General features: G+C 43.9%; 2 protein-coding genes across 2 annotated transcripts in view; one reads left to right on the forward strand and one right to left on the reverse strand.

The window, feature by feature from the left end:
* The window catches only part of LOC127600055 (transcription initiation factor TFIID subunit 4-like), an 83,312-nt gene extending 70,275 nt beyond the window's left edge, over positions 1 to 13,037 (reverse strand). The window contains exons 1-7 of the mRNA XM_052064417.1: positions 11,936 to 13,037; positions 11,412 to 11,897; positions 9,892 to 10,070; positions 6,366 to 6,533; positions 4,646 to 4,795; positions 3,268 to 3,390; positions 1,203 to 1,292 (exon numbers count right to left, since the gene is read on the reverse strand). Coding sequence (XP_051920377.1) covers positions 1,203 to 1,292; positions 3,268 to 3,390; positions 4,646 to 4,795; positions 6,366 to 6,533; positions 9,892 to 10,070; positions 11,412 to 11,897; positions 11,936 to 12,797 — 2,058 coding nt within the window. The 5' untranslated portion in view covers positions 12,798 to 13,037. The remainder of the gene's footprint in view (positions 1 to 1,202; positions 1,293 to 3,267; positions 3,391 to 4,645; positions 4,796 to 6,365; positions 6,534 to 9,891; positions 10,071 to 11,411; positions 11,898 to 11,935) is intronic.
* Positions 13,038 to 13,272: 235 nt separating this feature from the next.
* Positions 13,273 to 20,068, forward strand: lsm14ab (LSM14A mRNA processing body assembly factor b). Its single transcript, XM_052064372.1, has 10 exons — positions 13,273 to 13,617; positions 14,591 to 14,754; positions 15,892 to 16,039; positions 17,100 to 17,276; positions 17,367 to 17,447; positions 17,518 to 17,712; positions 17,804 to 17,957; positions 18,591 to 18,621; positions 18,702 to 18,941; positions 19,075 to 20,068. Exons 1-10 carry the CDS (start codon positions 13,494 to 13,496, stop codon positions 19,096 to 19,098), a joined length of 1,338 nt encoding a protein of 445 aa, XP_051920332.1. The 5' UTR covers positions 13,273 to 13,493; the 3' UTR covers positions 19,099 to 20,068.
* The last annotated feature ends 672 nt before the right edge of the window (positions 20,069 to 20,740 follow it).

Consider the following 20,740-nt stretch of genomic DNA (forward strand, 5'->3'; position numbering starts at 1 on the left):
AGGGGACAACCTGAATCGGTTGCCAGCCAATCGCAGGGCACACAGAGATGAACAACCATCCACGCTCACATTCACACCTTGGGATAATTTAGAGCGTTCAATCAGCCTGCCATGCATGTTTTTGGAATGTTGGAGGAAACCGGAGTACCCAGAGAAAACCCACACAGGCCCGGGGAGAACATGCAAACTCCACACAGGGAGGTCGGAGCTGGAATTGAACCCGGTACTGCTGCCCTATAAATTACATATATATCAAAATAGTGCATAAGGCCTTGCCATACCTACGAATGCAACGAATACAACTTTGCTGATTGCCGTCATCATGCTTTTCTGTACACCATCCATACAGTAAAGTATTGTGGTGGCAACATCATGCTTGGAGCTATTTTTCTTCAGCTGGAACTGGAGCCATTGTCAGGGTGGAGGGAATTATTGAAGTTTCAAATACCAATCGGTTTTAGCAAAAAGCCTTCAGGCTTCTTCGAGAAAGCAAATACTTTCAAGGGACAATAGAAAACGTCTTGGAGATTTGACACAACAGAGTGAAGACTATTTTTACGCCAGTCAAATTGGATTGAATAATAAAATATCACCAACGATATAAATAAAGCTCCCAAATCTTGAAAAATAGAGCCCGCCTTCCAGCTTTCGGACTGTGTGGGCGTGTCTGCTGAAAGGACAAGAATTAAAACCGACGGTATGTGCTAAAATATCTGTAGTCAGCCGCAGGCTAAAAAATAAGCAGCACTGAGTTTAATCATAAAGAGTTAACTTTCTGATTTTGTGTTTCTGTGATATGGGGACCAACATACAACATCACAGGGCGAGGCGCCGAAATATCGGAACGTGTTTTCAGCATTTCCCTTTTAACATACTGTATTTAATGTATTTATCAAGAAAAATCCTTGGATGGTCTGCAAATGGTGGCAGGTGTGTGCTGACCCCCTTTTAATATCAAAATGGGTTGATTCTCAACAAAGCAATTACAACCGGCAGTGCAGACTTGCGCAACCACATAATCTCTGTTGTTGATGTCGTCTTTAACTCTCCAGTCATTAACTTAATTGAGTGGTCCAAGTTTTAGATCACCTTAATGGTGGAAAACATTTCGAAATGATTTATCATCACAAAAATCAGGAGTGTGTAGACTTTTGATAATCCACTGTAATGTAGTGCAGAATCAGTATTAGTCAGGGTCCCACCTTAAGGAAAGGTACCAGGTAAGGCTGTGGCGACGACTTGAGCTCCGTCTGCAGCCGGCTAGTGAACTCCTCCGGCTCAATTTTGGCATCCTAATTTTTTAAACATCACACAGATATGAAAAAAATAATTAACAGCACTCATTCTGTCCCTCCAGGGAGGCACTTCTTACAATTTATCAAATACATTGAAAAAAATAAAATAAAAAAAAGAGGCCAGAAAGTAAAAAGGCGTTTTATGGCGCCCTCTACAGCCCAGAAGGGTTCAGCGCATATAGCTCAGTGGTGGAACACTGTCAGAAATTATTATTTTATTTTTTTAACTCAGAATAATTGGGTCAATTTAAACTACAAAATACTTTCTTGGACCAATTACAGTATAGAGTCAGCCTCTGTCTATTCAGTTTGTTACTCGCAACGTTGGGGGGGATTGAATTCCCGTCGATAAAAAAAAATGCATTTTTTGTGCTCGTTCTGAAACATCGTAAAATGCCATAAGATGGCACCAAGGCTCGGTCTAACACAGGGGTGGGCAAACTACGGCCCGCGGGCCGGCTCCGGACCGTTGGTCTTTTTAATCCGGCCCGCCGAAGATTGGTGCACAATTAAGGTTTGATTGCATTCATTTCGTTTGGACTTGTCACGACAGGTATTTCAACACCAGGTGGCGCAGTTACTTCAAGTTGCAGAGCACAGGGAGGGAGGGGGAAACGAAGAAAGAGGGAGAGAGTAATGACTATGGAAGGGAAACTGATATGTATCTGATTAAACGAAGCGGGTAACAAAGTACGAATCATTCAGGAGACGCCTGGAGTCGGAAAGACTCAAATCTACGAGACTTTGAAAAACAAGGAAGCGATTCTTACTCAGTCCGATTCTGGCAATTTCCATGCTCAGAGTGAATTGCCTGTGGTTCGAGTAAAATTGTTATCATGTCAAAAACTTTCCGCAAACTGGACCGCTAATAAGAGAGGAGGCGAGTTCCATAGCGCTAACTATGAGCTTCGAAGGCTTCGAAGCGTCCCGAGGCTGGCTTCAAAAGTTCGTTGCGCGACATCAGCTGAGCAATGCTGTCATGTGTGGTGATCGAGACAAGGTAAAGTTAGAGACATTGAGTGAGAGGAAAGAAAAGCCACAAGGTCTCTTACTCATCTCATTTTGTAGCAAATCTAACTTTTGGCCCGGCCCTCCACAATATTTTCTGCTTCTCATTTGGCCCCCCCGGGAAAATAATTGACCACCCCTGGTCTAACAGGATAGTAGCACTGCTTTTCCATTAGACACGACAGGACTTGAGCACTAGATTATGGAATTTAGGTGGGAAGGGTTTACGCGAGTAGTTCTCAAAATACACATGGTCTAACTAGTACTGTGCCCAAAAATCGATGACTTGAATATCTGAATTGTACAAAATGTAACAATGGCTTCAACTTTTTTATTAATCCACACCGGCATCCATACACAGCACATTTGTTTAGTAAAGTTGTATTTTACTTTAAAGCACAATATTCGTTAAGATCTGTTGGTTTTCAAACATTTCTATTGGTAAAATTTTCATTGTGCATTACAGGTTAATTGAATCATTCATTGGTTGTTTTTATTTTTCTGTCTTCTAGTGTACTGATAATGCTCAAATTTTCGATAATGTTACATTGTCTTGAAATAATATCAAAAATGTTTATGAATAAAACCTCCGGCGCTTTTTTCTAAACAATTGGTCCTACCACACTATCGTATTTGAATGTTGTTCATGATGGTGATACACGGGTTTAAACTATTAATATAGAAAATTGTAAACCACTTCAAGGGGAGTCAGTCACTTTTTTTATGGGGGCAACAAAAGCAGGAGGACTTTGCCGCTATTACTGAACTACTTTCCTAATTAGACAGTGACGTGATGCATCTGAAGGCGTTTCAGAACGAACACAAAAAAAACCCCACACAAATAGTTGAGTTTTTCAGCGGATAGCTAAGGACAGGTTCCCCTAGAAAACAAAACATGAATATGCGAATTTGTGAAATGCCAATACAGTATTTGGGAGATTACTGTATCTTGTCTCATTCTCACCAGCAGGTCTTGCACAAGAGCTTTGACGTTCTTGGAGGTTTCAGGTGACGGGGAGTTGTGTGATGCCAGCTTGATGAGTGTGGCTAGGAAGTTTTTACACTTTTTCACGTTTTCCTGCATTTCCTGTCGCAAGAAATAGAACAAAAGGAGATGACAATATGATTTGAAGGGCACCAAAGGATGGAAAGACAGTCATAAAACGTCACCTTTTAGTGTTTGTCAAGTAAATTTCCCCAGTGTGGGACAAATAAAGGATATCTTATTATTAAATTGTCCAGGTCGATAACTAGTGTGTATATGCAGCTTAAAATGTGTCTAGCGGCAGGACTATCCCCTAATGATTGGACCTTCTTGTTATATAAACGTAAAGATAAAATGTGACAGTGGGTTGTGCTTTCCTGTTTTACCTTGTTTTATGTTTTGTCACATTTCACTGTTATGCAATACTACGCTATGCCATGTCATGCGATATTGTTATGCTACGCTATACTCCATTTTGCTATTTTTCCTCTGTTGTATGTTTTGCTAAGTTTCCTCTGTTTTGATATTATGCTGTGTAATTCTATTCTAAGTTCTTGTATGTTATGTTGCGCAACGTTTGCTATGTGGTAACGTCATGTTGTGTAACGCTATGTTATACCATGCTATGTTGTCGTATGTAATCATTTGCAGTTACGTCACGCTACGTCTTGCTCTCTGTTTCTGCTCCCATGTTTTTCTGACACGCATCTGTTTGTCATCCATATGTGGCTCTGTGTGTGTGCGTGTGTGCTTAAACATGTCCTTGGGTTGGCTTTCCTCGTGTGAATGTACGAATGCAAACATGCGTGGGCACGTGTGAGACCCTTTGTGTACGGCCAGCTGCGAGAGGGGTTTGCGGGGGATTGTGACACAGCCAGCCTGCTGGCAGCTGTGACAGCACTCACACCAGGGAGACAGAAGGAGAAAAAGAGAAAGCGAGACAGCACTGCAAAAGGGTTGGAAAGAAATAAGGGGGTGGGGGGCCAATGAAATCAGGAATAAATTACTTAATTGAAGCAACAATTGAAGCAAAATATCTACAAAACTGAAAAATACTGTAGTTTGACCCAAAAATAGGGGGGGGGGGGGGGGTAATATATGACTTGATAAAAGCAGAATTATCTGCCACTAGAGCCTGAACACTTAACCACGAAATGAGGACTATATTACTTAGTTTCTGCCAAATAATCAACAAATAAAATGTGACAAGTAAACATAGGTAGCCTCAAAAACCCCCATCAATGTCTGACAACAGGGGGCACACAAGTGACTGAGCAGATCAAGAAAAAGCATATTTTTGCCTTGATTTTAAGATTTGAAATCTCGGTTTTATTTTATGATTATGCAGTGAGAGAACCTGGGACACAACAGGAGCTCCAGGGGCCACGGCGATGCCCGTCGTCTGCGGGGGTTGTGAGGCAGCCTGGGCCGGCAGGGCCTGGGGTGTGGAAACCACGGGGGTTTGCTGCGGAGCCGTCACCGCCACGGCCGGCGCCGCGGGGCCCTTCTGCAAAGAGACAAGAAAGAGGAGATAAATAGGACGTGACGCCTGGCTTGCAGCAAGGCCACAGAGAAGAGGAGGCGGGCGCCACGGCACTCCTGTCACATCTGGTACGGCGACTTCTTGGACATCACTTAACACAGTGCTTCTCAATAGTGGGGTCCACGGGCCACAGATGGTGGTCCAAAAGTGTTTTGCATTTAATTAGTGTGCTGTATGATTAAAAAAAAAAGAAGCAATTAGAACAGTTACCACCACATATTCACGGTTCGGGATTTATGAATTCAGATTTTTGGGAGGAACATAGCCATTACGAAATACTGGACAAACTCACCTATTTGCTGATTTTGCGCTAAGGCTAAAGTCATGTCTAATACAAAAGAATTACTTTGGCGCCATCTAGCGGCATCTTGATGCCAAGCAATTATACTACCCTCCATAATTATTGGCAGACTTGTTTAATAATAATAATAATACATTTTATTTATAAGCTCCTTTCAAGACACCCAAGGACACTTTACAATAACAAAAAACACAAAACAATACGGGTTAAGCAGCGGCAGCCAAAACGCGCCAGCGTTCACTCAACCCGAAAGTCAGAAAGAAACCACAAGGGAGGGGGGGGGGGGGGGAACCCCACGCTCGATATACCCTAATTTTGAGGATAATTTGAGTGAGGCAAAAAAACTCCTGCACAAGCATATGACAGTTACAACAGGTCACAAGACATAAACAATGAAGACGGTGAAATAAGGGAATGTATGAGGGTGGGGGTGATGGTGGGGGACTAGCTTCCGTGCATATATGTGCTGTTTATCTTCTAATCATTTTTTTTTCTCGAAATAATATAGGACCCTTTTTTTAAAAAAGAGGAAAAGCCAACCTTTAATTCAAGGGTATTTATTTTGTGAGAAAGAAATCCCACATGAAGAAATAATTATTTTACATGGAATAATCCATCAATCCATCCATTTTCTGATCTGCTTTAACCTCACAAGGGTCGAGGGGGGTGCTGCAGCCTATCTCTGCTGTCTTCGGGCAGTAGGGGTGAGACACCCTCAACCGGTTGCCAGGAGGAAACCGGAGTACCCAAAAAAAAAACCACGCAGGCACGGGGAGAGCATGCAAAATCCACACAGGAAGGCCAAAGCCAGAATCGAAACCTGCACCTCTGCACTATGAGGTCAACCACAGTGCAACTGGGCCACCACATCAAGTAACATGAGCCACAATTATTAGCACCCTGATGTTAATACTTTGTACAACCCTCTTTTGCCCCCTCCAAAACAGTACCTTATCTTCTATAATGTTGCACAAAATGGGAAAGTACAGAAAGATAGATCTTTATTATTTATATTTTTCTGTATTTTTTTAATCCATCCATGAATGATTGTTCATTTAAAAATTTAACAGGGCCCTTGAATAAATACATTTGCCCACTCTTGTTAGAGACCGTGAATGCAATGAAACAAACCCAGAGCCAAATTTGGTGTAAATCTATCAAATGAGGCAAACTGCAAAAAACATTTTTTATTCTTTTTTTTTTTAAGTAAAAATATAAGGAGAGTTCTCTCACTGGGCGTAGTGCGGGACAGGATGTAACGAAGGAAGAAGTAGAGGAAGAAGAAGAGGAGGAGGAGGAGGTGGTCTGGAGGGCAGGGCTGGAAGGAGCAGGAGAGGGAGACGGTGCCACCTTGGCCGGGGTCAGGGCACACTGCCTGGTGGTCTGTGAGGTTGCTGTAGACTATCAGAAGCAGAGGGACAGAAAATGGGAGAAAGAGGAGAAACATCGAGATATCAGCCATGGAAAGTTAACAATATAAAGTCAACCCCATTCGCAATCTCATTGGCATTTTCCTGTGGAACCTAACGAACAACTATTGACTGAAATTACGCTAAACTATATGAAGGACAGGGAGATTTAGCAGAAACACAATGCACTTTTTTCAGCCATGTGATTTTTTTTTAATTGAAGTTTTATTTTAGCAACTTGGGGCAGAGGGATTGATGCCCCCACACAGCAAAGAAAGGACTGGACCTGACAGCACACTGTAAAACTCGATCAGCAAATTATGACATTATAGCCAATCATTGATTTTGGAAAAAAAAAAACATCTACCGAGCTGATCAGATCTGTGTAACGTTTAATAAAAACCTACATTTAGAAAGGGCCGCCTTTTCTAGCCATGTCATATTTACAAAGCCACTTGTTGCTAAGCAACCGATGAGTGTACTTTGACACTTCATCCTGCAATCAACTCGCTCTCTATGTAACATTTGACAGGAATCTGCTGCATGTGCATACAAATAGGAACCGTAGGATGGTAAGAGAACAGGGAGTTTGTTTTCCCCAACACTAAAAGTTTAGCAGGATCCAAAAGAGCCCGGGGATTAGTAGGGTTGATGGGAGGGGGGAGGGGGGTGGGGTTGGTGAGGCCACAGGGTGCATTTCACCGCCAGCGATGCCACCCTGTCGCCGCGTCTCGCTCCTTCTACCTCATCGTTGAGCCTTTTAAAATAATCAAGCAGCAGGCTGATGAATGATTGAGGAGGTTATGGGTGGAAGGAAGGAAGGAAGGGAAGAAGACTGTGGCGCCTTCCTCTTCTCCCCTTGAGCGTTGCGGGGAGACTGACAGGCCCGACAGCTCTGGGAATAAACACCGTACCCTTTTATTCCCATCACCCAAATCGCCCCCGTCCCCCACTCCCGACCCCGCTCATGCTTTTCCTGCAGAGGGGAGCACAAGGCACAAATTAAATTATCACCACGGTGGCAATGTGCAAGGGAAAGGAGGAGGATAAATATTAATTATTTATCATTTATAAGAATTTAATTAATTGTCATTTTTATTATTTGTATTGTTTAGACATTATTTGTTTCTCCCATATTTATTTTCAAAATAGTATTATTAATTATTTTTCTAAACATTATTTTCAAAAGCGTGAAAGTAAATGTAAAGTTTGTCGGTCAGGAAACAATAACATTTATAATGGTCAGAATTTCTGTTGTATTGATTTTGATTAATATCCAAAGCCATTTATGTTTCAATTAACACTGTCATAGAAGCATGAATCTAGTATTATATTATGTCAATCATATCACGATGGAGCATTGATTATTATTAGGATTATTTTTATTATTATTATTATTAATAAATACAACAATATGCTTACAGGGACTTTGTGTCATGTGGCTGAATAACATAATATTACCACTATGATCAGAATCATCATCATTTATCTTCTTTATAAATATTATTACATGTCAATGTAGGCCCAGCACTTCAGTTCTAAAAGTTCCAAAACATGTGAAGATGGTAAAATGCTGCTCTCTAGTGTCGATAGCGTGTGCTTACAGCTATTAAAGGTAGAAGTTGCGGTCGAACAAAGAAAAAATAAATAAATACTTTTTTTGTCATATGTTCAAACTTTCTGCCTGACCTGACAGTAGAATATTATTTAAATGATCTTTATAGAAATGGCCCCAAAAGGACTGATTGAAATGAAACTTTTGAGTAATAAAGAGGATTTACAGCCCTACATAAACACCCCTTATTAAACTTAATGGTGTACTGTATCTTGCTTATTCTGAATATAGTCCGGTTTAGCAATGTTAATCGTGCGAAACGTAATACTATACAATAAAAATACAGCTACGGAATTTCAGTATGTTACCAATATAAACTTTTTTTTTAATGAGTGATTACTGCACAAGCGATAAATAAGTAAACCCCCATCAATTCAGTGGCTCACTCCCTTGAAGCTCCCCTGTGACAGTAATCCACTTTTTAATCACAGCCTAATCTACAGATAAAATCAATTTAATGAGGATTAATTTGCTATAATTATATCCCAATCAGAGGGCGGAAGAGTCTTGCGCACAGAGTAATCACCTGGCAGACAGGCTACGGCAAATACCAGAACAATATTTCCTCCTAGGAAATAATGTCAATAGAATTCATCGGTTCCAGGGTCCTACTATGTCCAACGTAAAACCTTTATTAGCCGTACAGGAACAATGTTTTGGAATTTGAAAAGTAAAAATAGAGGTGTCTAAAAAAACTCAGCAGTATACGATCATTCAAGTGCCCAAAAAAGGCATGAAAAGTGAAAAACTCAGAAAAGTACAACTTTTCTTTTCCAAATTTGATGAAACCGTTGGCTGCATGAAAATGGGTATTATTTGACTGCTTTAACTGTAATTGCAGTATAGCAACAAAGGGTGGAGCTGAAGCAGAAAAGGTGGGAACTGGGAACTCAATCCTAAAACCGCAAAATGCACAAAATGAACAAAGAAAAGAGAAAACACACGTCCAGAGGGAGTCCTGCGATGCTCGCTAAATTGAGGTCACAACATTTGGTAATGTCCTCAACAACAGTAGATCAAACACAAGAGTTCTGGTGAACTTGGAAGTGTATTTTGACCGAAAGTTGGGTTAGACTACAAATTGTATTATTGGTGGCGATGTGGCCAGTCACGAATCATGACAATCGTGACACAATTTTCATGTAGTTGCCTGGCAGCTTTGTTTTCTCACCACCATTGGATTTCCAAAATGTGTAAGTTTGCATGTTAAGAGCATCTGAAGGATTTTTTTTTCCTTAGTGAGAGCATCTGAAGGATTTTTTGGCATTGTGAATTGTGGTAGAATGGTATCAGTGATGGTAAACGAGATGAATGTTTTGTGTGTGAGAGAGAGAGAGAGAGAGAGAGAGAGAGAGAGAGAGAGAGAGAGAGAGAGAGAGAGAGAGAGAGAGAGAGAGAGAGAGAGAGAGAGAGAGAGAGAGAGAGAGAGAGAGAGAGAGAGAGAGAGAGAGAGAGAGAGAGAGAGAGAGAGAGAGAGAGAGAGAGAGAGAGAGAGAGAGAGAGAGAGAGAAGAGAGAGAGAGGAGAGAGGAGAGAGAGAGAGAGAGAGAGAGAGAGAGAGAGAGAGAGAGAGAGAGAGAGAGAGAGAGAGAGAGAGAGAGAGAGAGAGAGAGAGAGAGAGAGAGAGAGAGAGAGAGAGAGAGGAGAGAGAGAGAGAGAGAGAGAGAGAGAGAGAGAGAGAGAGAAGAGAGAGAGAGAGAGAGAGAGAGAGAAAATTGTTATTAAAAGATTGTTACCTGTGGAGTGCTGACTCTGAAGGACGCCCCAGTAGTGGGAGTGACAGGTCGCGGAGAGATGTTATTCTGGGCCTGTGCCTGACCCTGTGCCTGCGCTTGTGCCTGCGCCTGAGCTTGAGCCAAAGCCTGCTGAGGAACCAACACCAGTTGGCCCAGCTCGGTCCGTACCAGCACCATGCCTGAGGTAGCACAGGAACATTAATTTGAGGAAATTGTGGGGGGGGCTGAGACAAGCTGGAAGGTCATTGATGGTGTGGGATTGGGGGTGACCATCAGTCAGTATGCACTCGCAACCATAGCAGATCTCATTTTTGAACTGGGGGAATCCAAAACTTGTGCAGCAAATGTGAAATTATCCACATATTGTGTGCTGTGCAATAGTTGAGTGTTTGGTCCAAGTGCATTAAATTTCATTACAGAGGCCCATTGTGATTCATATACTTTTATTTATTTATTTTTTAGCAAATAAGAATTAACTTGGGCGGCCCGGTAGTCCAGTGGTTAGCACGTCGGCTTCACAGTGCAGAGGTACCGGGTTCGATTCCAGCTCCGGCCTCCTGTGTGGAGTTTGCATGTTCTCCCCGGGCCTGCGTGGGTTTTCTCCGGGTGCTCCGGTTTCCTCCCACAGTCCAAAAACATGCGTGGCAGGCTGATTGAACACTCTAAATTGTCCCTAGGTGTGAGTGTGAGTGCGAATGGTTGTTCGTTTCTGTGTGCCCTGCGATTGGCTGGCAACCGACTCAGGGTGTCCCCCGCCTACTGCCCGAGACGGCTGGGGATAGGCTCCAGCACCCCCCGCGACCCTAGTGAGGATCAAGCGGCTCGGAAGATGAATGAATGAATGAATAAGAATTAACTTAGGTGGCACGGTTTGTAAGTGGTTAGCACATCGGGCTCACAGTATAGAAGTGCAAGGTCGATTCCGGCTCCGGCCTTCCTGTGTGGAGTTTTGCCGGCTGTCCCAGCTTTTTAGAACGTGTTGCAGCCATAAAATTCAAAGTGAATGGTAATTTGCTAAAAACAATAAAGATGATCAGTTTAAACATTAAATATATTGTCTTTTTAGTGAAATAAATTAAATATAGGTGAACATGATTTGCAAATTTTAGTTTTCTGTTTTTATTTATGATAACCCAATATCACAACTTCATTGGAATTAGTTTTTTTTAATTATTTTAGTTTGTTTTTCTGTATCTTTTCTGCATTTATGTAGCAGTAAGACGGAATAATTAAATACAAAAATATTATTTTTCACAATTTTTACCTTACTTTCTATCTAACTGGACTTTTTTTTTTTTTTTTTAGTTTTTCCCACTTTTTCCCAAACTGATAAATTTTCATTGTCCTCCTGGTGTTGGCTGATGAGAGACCAGGAACACATCATGGGTGTACAGAAAATGAATATTATGTAAAGTACAGTAATTTGTACTTTGTTAATTCCTCAATAATTTGGGGTCTGTCTGCCATGTTGGGACATTGAAAAAGGAGCATGTCAAGCACCTGGATCCGGCAAGCCTTACCAGACGGAATGGTGAACCCAGGTGGCAGCTGAATGGTGGTCTGCTGCTGTGGCGGTCTGACAATGAGCTGGGGTGCAACGATCCTCTGAGGTGCAGCCAAACCGGTCCGGTTAGGGGGTCTGTGTGGTTGGTGAGGCTGCAGCGGGGATGGCGGGGGCAGTAGGATGGCGGGTGGCGGGGGGGCAGGGATGGCGGGGGCGGTGATGGTGGGCCGGACCGTGCTGATAGTGGTGGTCACTGATGTAATCTGAACACCAGTGCAGCTTGTTGTCACTGTGGCGGCTGGTGTGGTGGTGGTGGAGGTGGTGGTCGTAGCAGTTGTAGTTAAAGGTTGAGCTACTGTGGTCGAGCTGGAGGTGGGTGTTGTTGTCACGGCAACGGAGGAAACAGTGTTTATGACAGAGCTCGTGGTGACACTTTTGGACTGACATTCGCCGGGAGCCTCTGCAGAGTCCGAGGCGATTTTACTGTGGTTCGCCTGTGCAGGTGGCGAGGATGATGAGGAGGAGTAAGAGGAGGCGGATGGGGCGAGGTGACAGGGGGCGTTTGGGCACCTTGCTGGGCCAATGCTGACACGCTGGTCCCGTTCTGGGCAATGCCGGCCACAATGTGACTGGGTAGTCTGTGCAAGGCGATTGTGGGGGTGCCCCGGTCCAAGGCGATGGCCGACTGACCCGCAGGTAGGCTGGCATTGGCAAGGGTGAACGTCGACGTATTGATGGCTGCGGTGCTCGCCGGTCCGCAGTCCGCGGGGCTATCGCAAGCGTCGTCGCCCCCCGCCGCGGGACTGCTGCCAGTGCTGTTTCCTCGGGTGGTTACGGCGGCACCGTTCAAACTCTTGATCCGAGCAGAGGCGCTCCGTCGCGGGCTGGCGAGGCGTCGTTTTGAAGCGTCCGCGTGAGGCTCACCTGAGTCCGGGGAAGCCTTCGTGGGGCCACCAGGGGTAGCGGCGATGCTGATGCTGCTGGCCGGCGGGGAAGTTGACACGCCGGACACGGGCAGTGTTGTGATGGATGCGCCATGTGATTGCGACCCGCTGTTACTGGTGGGGGATGCAGCAGTCTCACCGGAGGAAAGGGTGCTGCTCTGGAAAGGAGGTGTGACAGTTTTTTCCGTGGAGTTTAAATCCTGTTGCAGGTCGGTTTTATTACGGCGCCCTTGTTGTTGTTGATCTAGTGTTGTGCAGCCCACCGGAGCTGGTAGCGTTTTCCCCAAGTGATGGTTAGCGGGGGCAACTGAGCCAGCGCCTCGGCTATCGTCGGTTTTGCCCCCCGAGTTGCTCTGACCGGCCAGCTGAGACTCCAGGGAGCCCACCAAGTCACTCACAGCCTTCTCGTCCACCTCGGAAGAGAGCATATCTTCCAGAGTGTCGGAGGCGCCCGCCATCTCTGATCTCCGATTGCTGTCTTTTTCTTTTTGCTATGCGCATGCGTGTTACTAGGCATTGTGGGAATGAGTCTGACGTCATTAGACATTTTTCAGGAGGGAGACAGAATGCTCGTATTTCTTCTTCCTTTTCAGTTTCGTAAATTATGAATACAGTCCATCTATGTACGTAATCACAAAAAGGAGGTTTATGCGCGTCAATAATTTGTTTTAAGATTCGAAAAAAACAAAACGTACCAAATCTCATATTTCTGCATTTGCGAGTCCACAATATGGAGCAGGCGAAAGGATCCCGTGAAATCTCGCGAGTAAACAAAATAATGGAAACAGTTGTAATCTTGCATGTTTCTTCCAATCTCTTCTAAGTAATTCGTGAAAAACAAACAACGTTCTTATAACTGTGTGTAAATTACTGTAATTCATTTGTAGAGAGAAAAAGCGGTGGGTGTAACTTTGAACGCAATGCCAGCCTTTCCCTCCCACAATCCTTTGCGGTGGTTGAAAATAACCAACACGGCCATGTCATGTCGTAGAAATCAATTTGGGCACGGACGACAGAAACTCACTTCTTAAATTAATTTTACCGGTTAAATTGTCTTGAAGTCGTAGTCGTGATCGTTGTTATTTTGACGCCTCTGTTAAGAGAGGAACATTTAACACCCAAACACGTGCGTTCGCGATTGAAAAGGGGTCAAAATGAGCGGAGGAGGAACGCCGTATATCGGTAGCAAAATTAGCCTCATCTCCAAGGCCGAGATTCGCTATGAAGGAATTTTGTACACCATAGACACTGAAAACTCCACCGTAGCGCTCGCCAAAGGTAAGCCCAGCCACGTCTAGGGTAGCTTTACTTTCTAAAAGTCACCTAAATAACCTACTTTGGTGACAATCGCGAGCAATGATGAAAGCGGTTTTCGAGCAGCTAGCTCACTAGCTAACGCGTGCCCTTTGTTTACGTTATGTTGGCGCTAGCTTGTGTGCGCTAAGTCCAAAATGATTTACTTCAACATCCCCGATATATTAAAAGTAGAATCTGGGTGGTTCTTAAAAACTTTGGAAGAAAATATACTAAAATCAACGTAGGCCATAAACGTAACACTAACGCTTTTCCCCAATCTTTATGATGTCATTTACGTTTTCAGTAATCCCTCGTTTATCACGGTTAATGGGGACCAAAACCAACCGCGATAAACCAAAAATCCACGAAGTAGCGACCAATTAACATATATTTTTTAAATTGCCTCCAGTGGGCCTTTGCGCCTGAGCAGAGCGCACTAACACACATACAGGCCAGCGATCCCGTGCTGCAGACTTGTTTATGTCAATTAAGGTTGTTTAGACAATTAAGAATGGAGAGACCTGCTTTTATTCTTACAAGTCTCTCTCTGCCACTCACACAGGCCGGCGATCCAGCTTGTGCAGTAGACGCGTTTATGATTAGTCAATTAAGACAATTAAGGATGAAAGAGACCTGCTTTTGTTCTTATAAGCCTCCTCTCTCGCTCAGCAACACACATACACTCACCTGCGGGGCCATGAGTGCACGCACACACGTGCCCCACTTGGACCTTCTGTGCTTGAGCAGAGTGCATACACATTAGCACGTATAGTAAACAACACTTAGACAGAATTTTTTGCGGACTTAAAAAAATAAAATTATGAATTTTTGAAAAAATCCGCGATGCACCGAAGCCGCGATAAATGAACCGCGAAATAGTGAGGGATCACTGTATATTCACCCCCCAAATTGCAACTTGGGGTATCAAAATGACCATTCTGATTTCTCCAAACAGTTCGCTCTTTTGGAACTGAGGATAGGCCCACCGAAAGGCCCATCCCGCCCCGGGATGAGGTGTTTGAGTACATCATCTTCAGGGGCAGCGACATTAAGGACTTGACCGTATGCGAGCCTCCTAAAGCTACCAGCAGCCTGCCTCAAGACCCTGCCATCGTTCAGGTGAACTATTTTGACAGAATCCAGCCAGACATTCATTGCAAAAACAGGTGGTAGCAATCAATTTGATGACTGCAAACTTGGTGAAAGCACTCTCACAAATAGCTTCTACAGTTTTTGTCTCCCAAATTATTTTATATTCAATGTTTTGTAAAGCGCTTTGCTGCAACTGTTGTGAAAGCGCCGTATGAATAAAGCCAAATTGTATAGTGTGAGTGCGAATGGTTGTTCGTCTCTGTGTGCCCTGCGATTGGCTGGCAACCGATTCAGGGTGTCCCCAGCCTACTGCCCGGAGACAGCTGGGATAGGCTCCAGCACCCCCCGCGACCCTAGTGAGGATCAAGCGGTTAGGAAGATGAATGAATGAATGTATAATCTCCTGATTTGGCCGCCTTGTACAAATAACTTGAGTCCGCAGTTTAGGGTCCTGAATAATCAATCAGAATTTCATAATCAGCCAGAGTTTTCCTGATCAAACGCCGTTCTGCCTCTTACAACAACAAAAGGGCGATTAGGAGACGGTTTTGGGTAAGGGTAAGCTTTTTATTTATTTTTTTTTTTACACGAAACATTGAAAAATAATGTCTCACAATTTAAGGCTCTCTCGCCTATCTTACTATTACCGGCTAAATCGTTTTGAAGTCATCTTGATCAGGTAGTGTAAAGCTACTTGTACATCAAAAGACTGAGTTTGGGACTTCGAAGATCATTAGGTGTAAACCCAGTTTGAAGTGGTAATCTCAGATCAGGCGGAATGGGCCTTTCTGTGGGCCTGTCCTTGGTTCCAAAAGAACAAACTGTAAGAAGCATGATCATTCTGATAACACTTGTTGCCATTTTGAGCATGAATTATGACCAAGACATGACACCGTGAAGTGTGGAAGAGCTTTAGTTGTTGGTACCTCTTTAGTAGTAGTTGTTACCTCGACTATGACACTCAATTTGTGACGGGAGACCTCATTATGCACCTTGCATCATCTCGGAGCATACGCGGCATCTGTGAAGCTGATTCCAAGTACCAAAAAAAGTCGGGATGTGGGTGCCAGTCATTTGAAAGCTTTTGCATTCAATTTAGTAACTAACCCATGTGAATTACGATTGAAGAGCTATGTTTACCGATCCTTGTACTTGTGGTTGCAGTCATCCCTTGGATCGAGCAGCAGCTCAGTGGGCCCGTCGGCGCCGTTCCAGTCTGCTGGAACCTATGCTCCCTTCAGGGCTCCGGTGCAAACCTATGGACAGTTCGGTGGCGCGGCCATGGGCGCTCCGCAGTTTGGCGCGCCCGGGGGTAAGCAGATGTTCAATGATGTTTACCTTTACATGACCGTCGCACAAGTGTGAACGTACACGAATCAAGTGTTGCTGGGGAAAATTGGGGGGAAAAAATGGGGAAAAAACAACGTGCATTTTGGATGGGGCATGAAATAAGTCTCATTATAGGGAAAATACATATTTATAAATGAAATCAGGGCGGCCCGGTAGTCCAGTGGTTAGCACGTCGGCTTCACAGTGCAGAGATACCGGGTTCGATTCCAGCTCCGGCCTCCCTGTGTGGAGTTTGCATGTTCTCCCCGGGCCTGCGTGGGTTTTCTCCGGGTGCTCCGGTTTCCTCCCACATTCCAAAAACATGCGTGGCAGGCTGATTGAACACTCTAAATTGTCCCTAGGTGTGGGTATGGGCGCGAATGGTTGTTCGTTTCTGTGTGCCCTGCGATTGGCTGGCAACCGATTCAGGGTGTCCCCCGCCTACTGCCCGAAGACAGCTGGGATAGGCTCCAGCACCCCCCGCGACCCTAGTGAGGATCAAGCGGCTTGGAAGATGAATGAATAAATAAAATCAATATTATCAATTGAAAACAATATGCAGTGGAGCCTTGATTTAACTGACCCAGCACAACAAACTCCAGATGTAATGGACAGAAAAGTGTCCAGTCCGCCGTAAGCAGCCCATGGCCCATACGTGGTTGATTTTGGGCGCAATCTATAGCTCGAGACTGGTACGCGTATTTGCGGTTGTGCCGCTGATATTCAGTTGAGGAGAGCAGGGGCGACGTTGCCATCAAAAGTAATGGAAAGAAACAACACCGAGTTTAGCGTCCGTCACCATTTGCACATTTTGTATCTACCGATTCACATCTGTGGCATTTGTTTAATCGAGTGAGTCAGTTACTGTCTTGAACATGCTAGGTCACTTTTAAAGTTGGCGTTTTAGCAAGCTCTTCTCGAATGTGGCCCAACCGAATCAGATTATTTTTTTACAAATATTTACGGTAATTATGACTTCTGCAGTAATGGTAGACCAAAAAACACATACAAAGGCCGTAAAAAACTTGATGTTGTTCACTCAGGACGTAGTAGTCCTCAGCTGGACTCACTTGCAAAGAGCTCCGCCCTGGACCAGGCCACGCAGGCCCCCTCGGCTGCCACAGCGCCGCCGGTCGGGCAAAGGACTCAGGCGGCGCCTCGACCCACCGGGACCTCTGTTGGCCACCAGAAGCCCCCGGACCTCCTGGAGCAGCGAAAAGGTGACAACCGAACTCACTGTACTATACTTGAACTTGAATCCTTTAAGGTTGTCCTCACCTTGTGAAAGTCTTTTTGTCTGTGTGGTTTAGCCCCCGACGTGCCAAAAGTTGCCCACGGGGATCACGAGCATACCGCCGTTGAAAACCGGGACCCCAACAGGCGTCAAGGAGGTTGTTTCAATGATGCACAATCTACTTCCTCTCCGTCTATTGAAACTTACGTGCATGCGTTTATTGACAGGTCAGTGCTACCTGTCGGGAGGCGGCCAGCCGGTGCGTCGTGGGCGCGGGCGGAGCAGCCGCAGCCGAGGCAAAGTGAACGTGCGCCGGGATGGGATGATGAAGTTCGAGGAGGACTTTGACTTTGAGACGGCCAACGCTCAGTTCCACAAGGACGACATCGACAAGGAACTGCAAAGCAAGCTCAAGCTCAGAGGTGATGCACAACTTCATTCAAAACAAACACGCGCTGATAATTTTTGCTGGAACTTAATTTTTTATTTATTTATTTTTTTTTTTAACCGCAGATGACAAGGTGGAAAAGACGCAGAATGGCGAAGAGGCCGACCCCGAACATCCAGGTGCGGAGGCACCAGTCGAGGAAGAGGAGGCAGCGATACCGCCCTGTTATTACGACAAGACCAAGTCCTTCTTTGACAACCTGTCCTGCAACGACTCCAAGTATTTACGACATTACTGTCATTGTTAGAATAAAATGGAACCTCTACAGTCTTATTTTTTTTTCATTAGCATAATATTAAAGCAATGCTGCTCCACCTAGGATTTTAAGAAACCATTCTACCCATCTGAAATAATGGAAATGAAAATGGTTTCTTCAAATTAGTCAAACTGTGGCCATCTAAAGCATTTTTTACTCTACAGGCAACCATATAACCTCTGATAGTAATTACTTCATTTTACTTGAAGATTTTTTTTTTAACGCTGTAATTTTAAAACCATTTTATAATGTAGCTGCAGTGATTTGGGGACGATGGAATTTGAAAGATAACAAGTGAAGTCGTACAACAAAAAAAGTATAATATAATTTGAAAGCTATCATTTTATAAAAATGATTTTGTCATTGCCAAAAATGGTTGTAAAATAGTAAGGTAAGGAAAAAAATCATCACAGAATGAGTCGTGACCAAAAATGTTTACTATTCATCCATACTAGTGTTATTTGAGTCACTCATTTTTTTTTTTTTGTCCAAATGTGACTTCAGAGGTTCTATTTTATTTTTAGAACAAACACCAAAAAATGTATTTGCTCAAACATTTACATTTTGCTTCAATGTTGTTCTTTTGTATATTTTAGTAAATCGCATGATGGAGGATTCTCAAGGCAAGTCACGCGTTTAGTCGTGTTTTGGTCAATGTGTCCCCCCCCTATTTCTGCTGATGCTTGCCTGTTTTGTATCGCAGAGAGCGGAGGTCGACCTGGGCAGAAGAGCGGCGGATGAACGCCGAGACATTCGGCATCCCGCTGAGGCACCATCGCGGCCGAGGGGGGTACCGCGGCAGCAGAGGCTACATGGCGCCCCGCGGGGGCCGGGGAAGGCCGTCTGGCCGAGGCTCTTTTGGCCCGCCTCGAGGGGCGCCGCCCGGCTTCCGAGGCGGCTTCAGGGGTGGAAGAGGAGGCCGCGAGTTCTCCGACTTTGAATATGCGGTAAATCTCTAAATGCGGGACCCTTCTCTTATGTGCAAATAATAAGGTCGAATTACTCTACTGGGTGGTGAGGCGAATTTTTTTTCCACTATAAATCACGTATGTATGTATGATTCTGTTGTTTTTGTTTCAGAAAGACAACAAGGTGGCGGCGTAGTCCTGCCCCACTCGCACGATGACCAATCGTGGCTCTTTCAACACATGTTCTTGGGTCCCGACATTTGCTAGGAAGGAAGAAGACGCAGCAGCGTGTCACCTCCATTTTCTTTTTCTTCTTCCATTTTGAGTTACAAGTGGTGTAAATAAGTGGAGTCGGTCAGTACGCCGACTGTGCTTAGATAGCTTTATTCTTCCATTTCATTTTGTCTTACTTCAATTTTGGACGCGACATGTCGAAACAGCCTGAAGGAAACCAAATTTTGAGCACATCCAGCATGATGAAGTGCTTGGAGAGAAGTCCACTTTAAACTTTTTTTTTTCTTCTTCTTCTTCTGAGCGCGCTTTCAGTAGTTAGCCATCGGCCAAAAAAAGTTTGCATTTATCTCCTCAGTCAGACCCTTACTTTCACCCAGAATGACTTCTCCAATATTTTTCTGTGAAGCTTTTTGTTTAGTTTTCTCTAAAACAAAAAGGGACAGCAACTGGATATGTGACATGAATGATTAAAATTTTCATTATTTTGGCTCCACTTCGTATTTAGGGCGTGCCTTCTAGGTGGGAGGAGTGGTTGATCCGGGATTTTTCTACAGCTCTCCCTTTAATGTTGATGCTTTCTGGCAGATGTGTTGATTAAAAAAGCAGTAGGAGGTGGTGAACTTGTTACAAATTAAATAATAAATGGAAATTAAATAATGAATAGCAAATGCATAGTAATGTATATGTATAAGTTATTGTTGCACACGTGAGCCCGACACTGCATGATGACCGATCCGTCGATTTTAAACCAGCCCGAGACGGATGGGAGAATTATCCATAGAGAGCCATTTGCAACTGTTTAGTTTTCGTAAATTTGTTACTTCTTCCGAGCTTCTGGAACTTTTGGGAAAACCAAGGAATTTTTGTTTTTCCTCCTTGAGAGCATCATAAAAATTTTTACAGTTAAAAACAAAATAAAGAGTTCAAAAGTGTATCATATCCCTGTGCTTTATTTCATATGAAAAGTAACTCTTGGACATGTTCCAACAAGACATTGTGTCAACAGTCCAGTGGGATTTTAGCATTTTACCTCCCTCGGGATAAAAGTTGGATCACAATTCCTTGTGTGTGGTACAACAATCGTAATCTCAGACTACAGTACTGAATATGGTGCAGCTATAATTTTAATAAACCGCTCATGATAAATCAATACTGAAAAGTAGTTGCCAACACTTAAATGTCATTTTTTTTAAAGAACCAAGTCGCAATATGAAAAAGATGCTGCAATGTTACGCTAAACTAATAAAAAATAAGGTTTTACGATTGCAGGGTAATTTCAAAGCAGAATCATAACTTGGAAAATAAGTTCTTATACATTCTCTGTACATGGACAGAAGGCGTTTATGATCTCTGACATATTCATCTATTCAACCATTATCTGAGCTGCTTCTACAGAAGTCACGGGCGTGCCGCGGCCTATCACAGCCGTCATTGGACAGTTGGGGATATGGGAGCCTGGAATCGAACCCCTGACCTCTGCAGTGTGAGGCGTGCTAACCAGGCGACCATCGCGGCGCCCTCTACAGGATTTATTGTTTTATATAAGAATTTTGTATTCTAATAAAAACAAAATACTACAAAATTATCGGATGACCCACCCATCA

This window comes from Hippocampus zosterae, chromosome 4 (genome assembly GCF_025434085.1).
Source record: "Hippocampus zosterae strain Florida chromosome 4, ASM2543408v3, whole genome shotgun sequence".
Lineage (NCBI taxonomy): Eukaryota > Metazoa > Chordata > Actinopteri > Syngnathiformes > Syngnathidae > Hippocampus > Hippocampus zosterae.

Coding starts and splice junctions, on each gene's coding strand:
- lsm14ab (XM_052064372.1), top strand. CDS start 13,494: ATGAGCGGAGGAGGAACGCCGTATATCGGTAGCAAAATTAGCCTCATC. Junction 13,618..14,590: donor CACCGTAGCGCTCGCCAAAG/GTAAGCCCAGCC, acceptor TTCTCCAAACAG/TTCGCTCTTTTGGAACTGAG. Junction 17,277..17,366: donor CCTCCTGGAGCAGCGAAAAG/GTGACAACCGAA, acceptor TGTGTGGTTTAG/CCCCCGACGTGCCAAAAGTT.